General features: G+C 49.9%; 1 protein-coding gene across 29 annotated transcripts in view; it reads left to right on the top strand.

Annotated features, from left to right (window-relative positions):
* Nucleotides 1-5,131: 5,131 nt before the first annotated feature.
* TCF7L2 (transcription factor 7 like 2) overlaps nucleotides 5,132-13,338 on the top strand; it is a gene marked incomplete at its 3' end in the record, with an annotated part of 191,869 nt that continues 183,662 nt past the window's right edge. For all 29 annotated transcript variants that reach the window (XM_084245715.1, XM_084245741.1, XM_084245743.1 and 26 more), the window contains exons 1-3: nucleotides 5,132-5,628; nucleotides 5,861-5,927; nucleotides 6,110-6,234. In XM_084245715.1, coding sequence (XP_084101841.1) covers nucleotides 5,440-5,628; nucleotides 5,861-5,927; nucleotides 6,110-6,234 — 381 coding nt within the window. In that variant the 5' untranslated portion in view covers nucleotides 5,132-5,439. The remainder of the gene's footprint in view (nucleotides 5,629-5,860; nucleotides 5,928-6,109; nucleotides 6,235-13,338) is intronic.

Here is a 13,338-nt window from a genome sequence, read left to right as displayed (position 1 = left end):
AGGGTTAAAAGACACCTTGTCAATAAGAAAGGTATATTTATGGAGGACGGACGTCTTCCAAAAGGCTGCTCCTGTCACGAATGCTTATAGCGGTAAGTGATCAGCTTGTGAAGGCAGGTGATAAACCCTGTACAAATGCACACATCTCCCCATTAACCCACAGACCAGGCATAATTGCCACTTTATTACCTGGACCTGTGGAAGCAAGGTCATCAAGCCTGACACATCAGAAAAATGCCAGCACAGGACACAGTTCCTCAGTTTCAGGAAGAGGGTGTGTTCCTTTCCATCTTCCCTGATCACTCAGGGAAACACCAGACCTATGGAGTAGGCCCGTTTTGCCCAAGATTGAACTCTTGGGTGTCCAGTTTTTAAAATGCCTATGTTGGCTAAGGGAATAGCTTTCCTCAAGGTCCAACGAGGAACCATCACAGATGAAGAACAAAAAGTAAACAGAAAATCTTAGTGAAAGCAAGACTTTGGCTTCTATTTCTTTTTTTTTTTTTAAATAGAGGCATGTTTATTTATTTATTTATTTGTTTGTTTGTTTGTTTTGTTTATACATGCACTGGGTACAGTCAGAAGCGCGGGAGGGTGAGAGAATTCACCAGAGCCAGAGCGGGGAGCAGAGCAGGCAGAAGGACCGAAGTACACTGCTGAGGGGAGCAGCGGGCGGCAGGAGAGGTCTGCGCGCCATGTGGGACCCTCCTCCGGTGGCTGGGGAGCAGCCGGGGATCGAACCGGCGCCGCAGAGGCCGTGGGTAGCTTCGCAACCCAGCGCTCAACCGCTGCGCCACCGGGGAGGCCCAAGACTTTGGCTTCTAAACATCCCCCCATTTTATAGCTTCCTTATGTTTTCAGATTCTTTTTTTGGCTTCCCTCAGTCAGCACACTCTCTGCACAGGTAAGCCAAACACAGTGGGTAGCAGATCATCCATCTTGGGGACCAGATCTTTAAAGAAAAATCACACACAACATGTACCCACACATACCCATCACTGTCAAGGGTAATTTAGTAGAGTCTTGCTGAGGGATCGGGATTGCTGAGCATGGTCATCAGCATGTATGAATCTGAGCAGGCGATCTGTGTTTTTTCCTAAATCCCGAAGTCAACTTCCAATATGATTTCTCTTTTGCTGGTGTGTTGGTAAACCTCCTAGCATAACAGAGGTATGAATTGAAATTATGGAATAATGGACCCTCTGAATGTTAAGTTGGACCTAAGAAACCATTCACTCTAACCACCTCACCTGTCAGGTGAGACAGAATTAAGGGCCATAGGTAATCTGGGGGTACAGGCCAGAGTGTGGGGGTGCGGGGGAGAGGATTCACTAGAGACAGAGTATGAGTACGCAACAGAACAGGGAGATTGACTGAAATACACTGCTGAGGGGAGCTGCGGGGCGAGACAAGAGAGGTCTGCTATACCATGTGGGTCAGCTCCTGGCCGGGGAATAGAACTCATGCGTTGGAGGTTGCGGATTGCTTCGTAGGTTATGACTTAACCCCTTGCGCCACCAGCGAGGCCCCTCACTTCATTCTTTTTTTAGAGATCTATTTATTTATTCATACAAGAGCTGGGGTACAGGCCAGAGGTGTGGGGGGTGAGAGGATTCACCAGAGACAGAGTGGGGAACAGAACAGGCAGATGGACTGAAATATACTGCTGAAGGGAGCAGCGGGCAAGACAGGAGAGGTCTGCTGCGCCATGTGGGATTGCTTCATAGTGCGGTGCTTAACCCCTTGCACCACCAGGGAGGCCCTCACTTCATTTTTTAAGATAAGATGCAGAGTATGAATATCAACACAGAGCCATGAAGATGTACTAACAGTGCTGCTGAAGGGGAAGATAAACAGAGAAACGAAGAAGCTGAAGGGCAATAAATGAGAAGAAGCAGGTGAAAAGAGAATGTTCAGGCCCTAGGCCTGCCCGAAAAACGGGTTCCAAGAGAAGGGGTCACAACTCCCCTGCATTCTTCCTCATCCCCAATATGCATAGGCCAAGGTGGTAAAATTCCTTGGCTCAGGCTGAAGTTAGAACTGGTCCAATTTCCTTCCCATTTTTAGAACCCCTGATGTTGAGGTGGAATTCTAGGCCTTGCAAACCAGGAGCCCTCAGTACCTAGAGAGATCAGTGACCTCAGCACCTGGGCCCAAGCTAATAGCCGTTGAAAATTCCAACACCAAGTCTATACAATATGTGTCCACATTGGGAGTCAGCTTGACTTACTACACACACACACACACACACACACACACACACACACACACGACCTTCTTTTTTTGCAACTGCACTTCCACGTACTTCCCAGGCATCATCTGAAAGCGTTTCAGAGATACTGACCCTCTGAGATCTTCCTGGTCTCCCCAAGCCTTTTTATGGCACTAAGCAACAAAATTAAATGTGACACATGTGCTATTACGGAGTAACTTTTAATTGCTTAATTAAATCAGAGATTTAAAGAAGGAAAGATTCAAGCATTTCCTTTGAATGAGAAATATAAGGATATGCCAAAATGGATGAGGTTACTAATCATGGAAGAAAGCCCTTCTTATTTACATATGATAAAAATGCAGGCCAGGACATTAAAAACAATAAGTGCACTCTTTAAAATTTCAACTCAGTATATTTATGAGTTTTTAGTACCCAGGTAGTCCTATAAAAGACATAGAAGACCTCATTATCCAACTTAATTCAGATCAGGGCTAGATTAAAAAAAATACCACCACACAGGACAAAGAAATTGCCATAAAATTGAGTTACTATAAATGTGTTCCAGTTTAAACAAGCCCTTAAAACAGGCCTGAGGAAAGTCTCCAATGCACACACACAGACTCCAGACTCAGGCACACTCAGTGTACAGGTGACAATTAGCAAGTGTGAAAAGCTATGGACATTCGATGAATGTGTAAATCTAAAGGCAACCGAGTGAAAAGACCTGAAAAAAGGAAACTGTTAAATCCATTTGTACATGGATTTAACAGTGAAGCATTTCATTCTTCATGTTTTTACTTGGTGTCTTGAAATAATCCCCTTTCTGTCTCCCCTCTCACTCTTAGACACTGCGCCCGCCTTATTTATTTATGAAGCCTGAAGGTTAGTCCTACCTGCTGAGACTAATTAGCCCTGTGCTTTGTATCCTATGCAATCCTGTCTGATTAAATGTACACATTTGTTTTACTTCTTTCCAGGCTCCTTCTCACTCTACTTCTGATTTTCTGATTAATATTAAAGTTGGGAGTTACAGTGATTCTCCTCTGCTGACCACCCCTTCCCCTCCTCCCCACCACATTTTTATGTTGCCTGCATTTTACTCTTTAGTGTGCAAATGTGGTGGTGAATTTTTTCCAGTGCAGGGGAATTCACTGGCCTTGTCAATCTTGGTATTATTTTTAGTAGTCTTCTTTCAGAGTTACCTTAGCCTGTAAAATGGTTTTGCTGAAACCCCAAACTCTAAATATTACATGGTAAATTTGCTTTCTTTTGGACACCTTAGGTGCTGATGGGTCAACTGAAAAACAGAAGCAGATGAAATTATTTTTAGGTATGGTGGGGATGGCTGAGTACATCATGGACACCAGGCGAACAGACAACTGGCTAATTTCTCCTGATTTTTTGTTCTGGTTCTCTTTGCCCTTTTCATGTGGTAGTTTCCAGTCCACTTGACATGGCTATTTGTTAAAAAAAAAAAAAAAAAAGGAGTGTTTTGCTTTTTTTTCATCCAGGGACACAGTTTAGGGAGCCAGGTCTTTCCCCCTTGAACACAATCCTGGTCCCCATTTTGCAGCAAATCAACTGTTCCGGAGGTGAGTGCCTAAAAATCCACAAATACCTGCCCCAGGTTCTCCACCTCCTCCCTGAGGTCTTCCAGCATCAGCTAGGTTGGCAATTTCCTGCCAGCCTGGTCTACATCTTGATAATTTCGGTTGGTCCTTCTGGGGTTTCATTTCAGACCCCCTGGGAGAAAGCCTCCAGCACCACTCATCCCAGGGCTGGTGAACTTTCAGTTTTATTTTCCGTGGAGTGTTAACGCCCAAACTTTTCACCTCCAAAGTCAGAAAGGACTTTGAATCCGAGCTCATTTCCTATCACCTCCAACGTCATTTCAAAAAAAAAAAAGAGAGACAACATTCCTCATTAAAAAGAATTATGCATCTTTTCTTCAGTCTATTTTTAATGTCCCTGACAAGCATTACAGTATTTGATTTTTTTTTTTTGGAGAAAGAATCACCCTGACATATTTACTCCAGTGAGATTCCACATCTAAAGAAAGGGCTCGCTATCAATCAACAAAAAGGGGAGGGGAGACCTCGAGGGTGAACAGCCTCTCTCACAGCAGAGGACCAGGAACTTTGCCCAGCCCTGCACTTCCCCAGCTCCCAGAGTGCAGGACGAGCTTTCTTTTTGCCCACTTGGGCTGCGTCCCGCCCAGGGGTGGCTGGTTTCCCTGCAGCAGGAGCCACTGAGCTCTCCCGTTCTGCACAAAACTCGCTCCTTTTCCCCTTCCTTGAGCCTAATTTCTAATATTTCTCAAGTGCACTTTTTCTGGGCCTCACCCCCTCCCCGCCCCCGAAGTGGGCTTTCCTTCCGCCTAGCCCGGCTCGGATTCCAGATTCGGTCGCCACCCCCCTCCCCTCCGCCCCTCCCCTCCCCTCCCCTGCTCCCCGACTCCGCATTGTCTTTCCGAGGCCACCCCCCGCCCCCCCGCGCCCGCCCCAGCACCCTCGCCCCGACGCCGGGGCCCGCACACCCTCCGCCCCCCTCCCCTCCCCCTCCCGCCTCCCCCCGCCCGGCCCCGGCGCCCGAAAGGATCATTGTTCGCCGCCCCCGCCCCGCCCACCGCGGCTGTTTATTTATGCACACGTCACCGCCGGGGCCCCGCCCCCCGCATCTCATTAAGCGAGCGGGTTCCTCTCGCCCTGTCAATAATCTCCGCTCCCAGACTACTCCGTTCCTCCGGATTTCGATCCCCCTTTTTCTATCTGTCAATCAGCGCCGCCTTTGAACTGAAAAGCTCTCAGTCTAACTTCAACTCACTCAAATCCGAGCGGCACGAGCTCCTCCTGTAGCCTCGGCTTCCCCCCCCTGCGCGCTTGAGAGCTGACTTCTTGTTGTTGTTGGTGTGTTTTTTTCTTGCCCCCCTTTTTTATTTATTATTTTTTTGCACATTGATCGGATCCCGGGGAACGAGAGAAAAAAGGAAACCCCAACTCGCGCGTGCAGAAGACCTCCCCTCCCCCCCCTCGCTCCCCTCCCCAGGAGCCAAAGACCCCAAAGCAGGAAAAAAAAGTTCACCTTGGACTCGCCTTTTTCTTGCAATATCTTTTTTTTTTTTTTTTGGGGGGGGCCCCAACTTTTGGGGGGTATTTTTTTTTTTTTTTTTTGCTTTTCTTCCTCCTTCGTTTTTCCTCCAAAATTGCTGCTGGTGGGGGAAGAACATGCCGCAGCTGAACGGCGGTGGCGGGGATGACCTGGGCGCCAACGACGAGCTCATCGCCTTCAAAGACGAGGGCGAGCAGGAGGAGAAGAGCTCCGAGAACGCCGCGGCCGAGCGGGATCTGGCCGATGTCAAGTCGTCGCTCGTCAATGAATCAGAAACGAATCAGAACAGCTCGTCCGACTCCGAGGTAAGGGGACCCCCCGGCCGGCGGGGAGGGCGCCCCGGGCCGGGCGCGCGGGGCCCGCGGGGGGACGCGCGGGGCCCGGCCCGGCCCGGCCCGGCCCGGCCGGGGCGCGCGGGGCGCGGGGCGCGGGGCGCGGGGCGCGCGGGGCCCGCGGCCGCCGGGTAACCCTGTCTCTCTCCCCCCCGGCTCTCCTTCTCCCGCGCCCCCTCTCCGCGGCGCGCGCCCCTCCGGGAAGGCGGAACGACGGCCCCCGCCGCGCGCCGAAAGTTTCCGCGACAAATCCCGGGAAAGTTTGGAGGAAGGTGAGTACCCCGCGCGCCCCGCGCCCCCGCGCGCCCCGCGCCCCCCGCGCGCCCCGGGCCCCCCGCGCGCCCCGCGGCCCGGCCCGGCCGGGGCGCGCGGCCCCTCGGGGCACTTTCTAAAAAGTTTTCCTCCTCTCTCCCGCTCGCCGGCCCCGCCGTCCCCCGCCGCCCCGCCATGTTAGCGGCCAAGAGGCAAGATGGAGGGCTCTTTAAGGGGCCGCCGTATCCCGGCTACCCCTTCATCATGATCCCCGACCTGACGAGCCCCTACCTCCCCAACGGATCGCTCTCGCCCACCGCCCGAACCGTAAGTGCCCGCGCGCCGCCCCCGCGCGCCCGCCCGCCCGCCGCGGGCCCCGCATGCGCCCCCCCGCCCGCCCCTCCCTCCCTCCCTCCCGCCCCTCCCTCCCTCCCTCCCTCCCCCGCCCCTCCCCCGCCCCGCCCCTCCCCCGCCGGGCCCGGCGGCCGAAACTCTCCAAACTTTTCTGCCTTTTGTGGACGGGATTTGTTTGCACTTCGCCATGTTCTTGCTTTCAGTTTGCTGCCTCGTGATGTTGGGGAGCCCTTTCGGGCCCAGCAGGGCTTTGTTGGGGGGAACCGGCAGAAGTTTGCTCTTTCTGCGCTGGCCCCCCTCCCCCTTCGGTGGTGGCGTCTGTGTCTCCGCCCTGGGAAGGGGACTGTGTGGCTCTTTCTTTGCTCCCTCTCGCGCTCTCTTCCTTCCCTCTTCTGGGGCGTCTTGGGCTCTCCCCGGTTAACCCCTTGGCTGCCGCCCTGCCCGGCCCGGCCCGGCCCGGCCCCGCGCGCGTGGAGAGCGGCTCTTGCCCGCGGCGCTGCGCTCGGGAACCGGCGCGCGCGAGCCTGGGGCCCTGGAGAGGCGCCCCGGCTTGCTTTTTCGGCCGGTGTGTATGGAGCTTTCCAGTGGCGGACGCAGGCGCTCAGCCACCCGCTCTCCTTCCCCTGGAAGGTCACGCCGCCCAGGCCGGTCCCCTTGCTGACTTGGGGCTCGGGGCGGCCTTTCCTGGCCACCCTTGCAGGGCCGCGAGCGCCCGGGGCGCCCTGGCAGGCTCGGCGCCCGGCTCCCGGCTCCCGGCTGGCCCCGGCCGCGCGGGGCTCTTGGTTGGTGCGCGGCCGGCATGGCCTCCTCCAGCGCGCTCGGTGTATTTCTAGGGAATTTTGGTGCCGTGAGGCTTCCAGTGGGGTTTGCTCTTGGCTGCTTCCGAGAAGGCCCTTATGGCCCTGAGGGGCCAGAGACCCTAGTGTGTGAGCACGAGGGGGTGCAGAAGGCGAGGGAGGCCAAAGGCGCCTCTCTTTTAGGCAGTGGGCTGCTGATCTCAGGCCGCCCAACTTTGGGGGCCCTAGGGCAGTGCGGGGTGTCAGGCTACGCCGGAGGAGGGGGGCTTCCCGCAGCGTGAGTTCTGCGCCCACCCCGGACATTTGTTAATAAGACTCATCCCCTCCCCCTACCGGCCTCTGCTCCCCCCCTGCCCTGACCCTGAACCCCGTCCCCGGTCCCACTTTCCTCTGCCAAGCATGGATTAGGATTCTAGTCCCAAACGCTTCACGTTTGTGCCCGGTTTCCCGGGGTTGTCATTTTGCACCTACTCAGGTCTGAGCCCCCAACCCCTTACTGACACACACTAGTTTTGTTTTTTCTTTTTTTGGTAACTGGAGACAGCAATTTGAAATAATGCGCCCGCTGTTGAGCAGCCGGGAATTCGGTGCTCATGGCCGAGGGCTTACCGGCTGGGAGTCGATCAGATCTACAAGTGTTTTTAGGCATTAAAATATTAACTATCAGGTTTGGCTTGTTTTTTTGGCCCTGGCGAAAATGGCAAGGGCATGCTACACTGGTCATTTTTGATGGCTAGAAAGAGAAATAGTTATCCGCGCCCCCCTCCCCTGCGCCCTGGCCACTGCATGCTTGGGTAAGGCTGGGAGAGCCTTTCAGCCCGAACTGCTCTTGCAGGGCTGGATCCTTCAGGCTGCAGGGGCCGGGCTGTGGGGTTGCAGCTCCCGGGGAAGCACAGTCAGGTCACTGTTGTATTTTTCTTGGGAGCTTGTGGGCATCCTAAACCGGCGGCATTCGGCTCAGGATCCGAGGGTTTGTGTACTAACCAACCCGACCCAACAGCATTCCAAAGTAACCCTGAGAATTGCTTCCTCTTCCCCCTCCCCCTAGGAGGATGGAAGCCTCCCTGGTAATATTTTAAACTCCACTTAGCCATCTGAATTTTGAGCTTTGATGGCGGGATTGCTGGCTTTCTCTCCTCTTTGCAAAACTCCCTGTGTGTGACCGCTGGCAGTCTGGCCACGCTGTCTCCTAAAACTTGAGCACTTAGTGTTGTGCTGTAATTAGGAAACAGGGAAATTGTTAAAGGCAAATAAATGATTTCCCGGTGCGAAAAGGAAGGCTCCCAACGTTTGGTCCCCTTTGTGGGCATTATAGGAATAGACGGCGTCTAGTTATTTTAATTGTGGACATAGCGGGTGGCCTTGTGCTGTGACATCAGATTGAGTCTGAGAAGACATTTCTGAACTCAGTAGGCAGTTTTAGTATTTGCATGTCAAACACCCACAGACATCTTTGTGTGCACCGCCCCTGCCTCCTTTCTATCTGGTACCTGGGTTAGATTCCGGGCTCCCAAATTAAAGATATTTATTTAGGCCGGTAAGCAGAGCAATGGGAACAAGGATAGGAGGCTGTTGTGTGTCACTCCTGACGTCTTGGATCAGAGGGCCAGCTTGCAATTCCAGATTTGATACAGCTGCCTCAGGAATCTATAGGCAAGATAGCAGTCTTTTCATGCTCATCTGAAATTCTTAGTGCTTCATAGAGTGTGTTTTGAGAACAAGGTGTAAAGACAAATTAGCTGTTTGCTTTATGCTTTTCCCGACCCTCCTTGGTGGTGGTGGTGGTGGTTGCTGCATTTTCTCTTACTTATCAGTGTACCTGTAAGCTGCGTCCTTTAAAAAAGCAAACTCTTTGGAACCTCTGTTTTCTGCTTTTCTGTTTAAGCATGTAAAAGAACTGAGGAGGATCAGTCTGTCGGCTTAGGGCGAGTAATACTTTATCTCGAGAATAATGCTGAAATTGCTGAAGACGTCTCCAAACTTAATGGCGATAATTTTATATTAAAACGCAAAGGTTTCTGCTTCACGTTTAATTTAGTCTTTGGCACAGTAATAGGAATGTCTTTTAAAAGAACAGATTCGAAGGCAAAAATGCATTAAGGAGAGCTCTTGTCGAGTAGATGGGAAATGATAGAACTGCAAATATTAGAATTGTGGTAACATTTGTATACTAAAGATAAGAATACTGTTACCGCATTAAAGTGGAGAGGGAAAAGGAGTTAACATTTCTTTTTCCCTCTTGCCAAACGCAAGAACTAGGAATATGGGGGTCAAAATTCCAATTAGGTTTTTAAGAAGTTTCTTCTTAAGGACTTGTCTATGAGAGCTCTTGCATCTTCTTTTATCCCAAGTTATTTGCTTTTCAGCTGAGCTGTTTGCTGCTAGGTTGAACAAATAAATAAGCAGCATCTTGAATTAATTTTTGAACTTGAAATCCCACATTTAAAGGAATCCAAGAGGGGCCTATTCATGGGGGTTTTATTTTGCTGGGCAACAGCTTCACTTTCTGGCTTGTGAAAATGGATGTTTTTTTGCTCATTCGAACAACGTAATCCCTCCTAATACAAAAGATTTAGACCCTGGTGTGTGAAGGGTTAATGGTGGTCCTTCCCAGTTGTCCCCACACCCCCCACCTTCCCCCCTGATTGTTTTGACAACACTTTTCAAAGTGTGACATTCCAGGTCCCTACATAACAATGTAATATTACTGTAATTACACAGGTCATTACATTTTAAATAGAGAACAATAAAATGCTTATCGCCCTGAAAAAGAACAGGTGTTCTTGCCTTTCTTTGGTATTTATGCTAATTGTTTTTCATCTCCTTCAGAAATATTTATGGCGAGCATGTTTAGATTTCAATCTCAATGCAACAGTATTAATTCCGTGCTAATCTTTATAGGTTGGGGTTTAATGTTTCCAGTCTGGATTATGGGCTCAGCCTTCACCCAATAAGTCATATTTTAATGATTACAAATTTAATATGCCAACACTTTGCAGTTTGTTGAAATTAAGCTTTCTGAAACCCCCCCCCCCCCAAAACAAACTAGTAGGCAGTTGGGAGCCGAAAGGGCTTATCTGGAAGAAGTGTTTTTGGAAACTTTTGACTCTGGAAGGGAAGCAGCTTTCACGGATGCCCCCTATCTGATTGAGAAAAGATTTGGAGGAAAACAATCCCGGCTCTTGCTAAGAGTTTTCCACCTTGATTTTAATTTTACTGATATGGATTTCATTTAGAGTCACTGCTGGAAGCTGGTCCGCTTTCTGTTTCTTAGCAAGCTGTGAAAAAGTTACAGGAAGCTTTCCGGGGGCTGGCAGATCAAGAATGCTGTTCTGTTAGCAGAGCCCGATAGCTGCAGTTCTGCACGCCATTAAAAAAATATTTGCTTTAGAAAACTCGCATTTTAATAGTTGCACCAGAGGCTGTGCTTTTAAAGATTACAGTAGAAGTCTTTCCAGGTTTTGAATGCCTCCTTACATCCCACGAGGTGCCTTTGTGGAGGCAGAGAGTGGCTGGATTCCGTGGTGGGGAGAGCCGGGTGCAGCTTCTCTTACACACGCACAGTGGGTAAACGCGAAGGTATCTAAGAGGATTTTACATTTTGTCAGATGTTTCACAACAGGGGCCCCCGAATCACATTAAAAATGCACTGTAGAGAGAGGACAGCTGCAAATTTTTGTGTGGACGCGTGTTTCTGGACCATGACTAAAACTCCGAGGACCTTTTCCCCAGCTGTCTGGAAGTTATGTGGAAGCTGGTTTATTGGCAGTTAAGTATGAGACAACCTGGATTTAGCAAATGCTCTCCTGTGACACAGGAAGTAGATGACAGATTGGGGGAAGGGACCAGACTTCAGACAGGGAGTGATTTACTCCTTTTCTGGGTTTTTTTTTTTTTTTTCCCTTCCCCTAAACTGTGGAGTTGCCAAATAAATAAGCACTTTCCAAGGAAGTAGGTGTAAGCTTTTTAGTCTTGGTAAGTCGAGTTAGATAATATCTTTAACCACATTTATAACTGTTTCGAGGTGACACATTTCAGAAGTTTTGAATCGCAGGGGTGAATCAAATTCTCGAGGCTTGCTTTCTGAAGGGGTGTGTGATGTGGGCGTCTGAGTTTCTTCTGGGAGTGACTCTTGGCAACCCTGTAAGTAAATCTCCAACGCTGACTTATAATTGAGCACATTTGTGAAGGAAATGGTTAATTTTACAACCAAAGGCAAACTTGCACCTCGACAGGTCTGCTGAAAGAAATGTGCCCCAGTCCTTTGCTGGCAAGCCCCACCGCCTCATAAATCGCAGGCTTTATTTACAGCCCATAACACTTATGAATGTTAAGATATTTGACGCCACGTTGGCCTTATAATATTCAAGGTCCACAGACATTGGCAGTAGCTCAAATTTCTCTCACTAATTATAAGCGGCGAGATGGGGGTGGGGTGGGGGAAGCCCATCGCACAGGCTGTGCTCCCCCCCTCCGCCTCTGACCCCCACCCCTACAATCTGAGTCCCCTGAGAAGGCCCTCCCCCCAGCCCCCCAGCTGATCTGTACTTCTCCTCTAGGCTATTGTTACCCACTTTTATAAAGAGCACCTTTAGGAATGGAAATGAGTGGGGTGGGGGGAAGCTGCAGGAAGGCTTTTTTTTCCAAGGAAAAGTTGCTCTAGGTGTTTGCATCTTTTTCCTCTTCTGGTTTCTCCCCCTTTTTTTCTTCGTTTTTTTTTTTTTTTTTTTTTGGTGGGGGGTAATTATTGCCTGTATTGTGCATATTTCCTCCCAGAATACTTAAGAAACCTGATCCTAAGGCTGCTTTTTAATTTCTAAGATGTTCCTCTCCAGCTGGAAGGAAAAGCACACATTGAACAGGACACTAGTTAACTGAGGGTTATAAAAAAAAAAGTGAGGTGCTGGGTGGGAGGACTGATTAAAAGAAATGAATGGAGGAGAAAAAAGATTTACCTTGGGAGGGGAAAGACCCTCACTCACTTGGGAAAAGCACACTGAGGTCTGGGGGAAGAAGTCCAGAGAAGGGGGTCAGGGAGGTAGAAAAAAAGGCTTGGTTTTGAAAAGTAGAAGACAGGGCAAAAATGTGGACGTGGAGGGAATGGCTTGACCGAAATTGAGGACTGGAAGTTTCTTAGGAGAGGTGGAGGTCCTGTGTGTGTGTGTGTGTGTGCGTGTGCGTGTGCGTGTGTGTGCGTGCGCGCGCGCGCGCCGGGGATGTTGTTAAAAGTGAGATTGCTTTACTCAGCGAAAACTGCCCCCCATTCTCTCCTCAGCCAAAGTGCTCTGTCCAGCAACAGATAGAGGTTTCCTATCGGTTATTGTGTGAGGTTCTGGGGGTGAGGCATCTGTGGGGAGACCCCCCAAGTGATCGAGAAGCCAGTTCTGCCCGATGTTCTTTGATATTGTTAAAAGTGGGCTATTCTGGTTGTGTGTGTGTGTTAGTGTTATGAACTGATCACATGGTGAAGGGGAAGTGGCTTTCTGAGGGGTGCGGGTCACTCACTGTAGGTGAGGGGGGACGGTCATGGCTCTGTCATTTCTGGCTGCATCTTTCCCTCTGTTCAGCCCAAACTTAAAGACCCAGGCTGAAAGGTTTTATTTTCTAATCAATGGAATGCAGAAACTTACTAGCCCTCAGGGACAGATATGAATCCCTTAACAGCTCATTACAAAGATGGGGCTGTGGGATCTTTGAACGGGTTATCAGCCCTGGTGTTCCTTGGTTTTCCCAGGATGGGTTTTTCTTCCTTAGGCGCATCTGATTGCGGACTGGTAATTCAGCCTGACATGTTTTATTCTTTTTTTGTCGTGAAGTAGCCCCAGTTTGGTCTACGAGGGAGGGAATGGCTGGTTGTGGGATCAGCCCCGAAGGAGTTAAAAGTGGCTCGCTAAAGTTTGGCATCATGAAAATAAATTTGAGGCCTGGTAGGCATTAGCAGGGCACAGCACATTTACAGAGCTTAATTAGTACGAACTGTAATTGTTCATGGTCTGCCAGAAGAAGTAATGTTCAGGAAAAGTGGAGTCCTTCTCTTGCAGTCTTCAGTTTGAAACCGATAAATCACTTGCATATTTGTGTAGTGATTCAAATGGAGCTAAGACCTCTCCCATCCCAACATGTGGTAAATTGTAAAGTCAATGAATTGCAGATGTAGGCTACAGTGAGATTCTCTAAGAAAATGCAGAATGAATGGGAAAGAGTGATGCTATAAATATTTACTGAGAAGATAACTAGGTTCCTGCGTGCTGGGCCAATTATGATGTACTAAATATATTAG

The sequence above is a fragment of the Talpa europaea genome (assembly GCF_964194135.1).
Source record: "Talpa europaea genome assembly, chromosome: 10".
Classification (NCBI taxonomy): Eukaryota; Metazoa; Chordata; class Mammalia; order Eulipotyphla; family Talpidae; genus Talpa; species Talpa europaea.
This window is presented reverse-complemented; position numbering and strand designations above follow the sequence as displayed.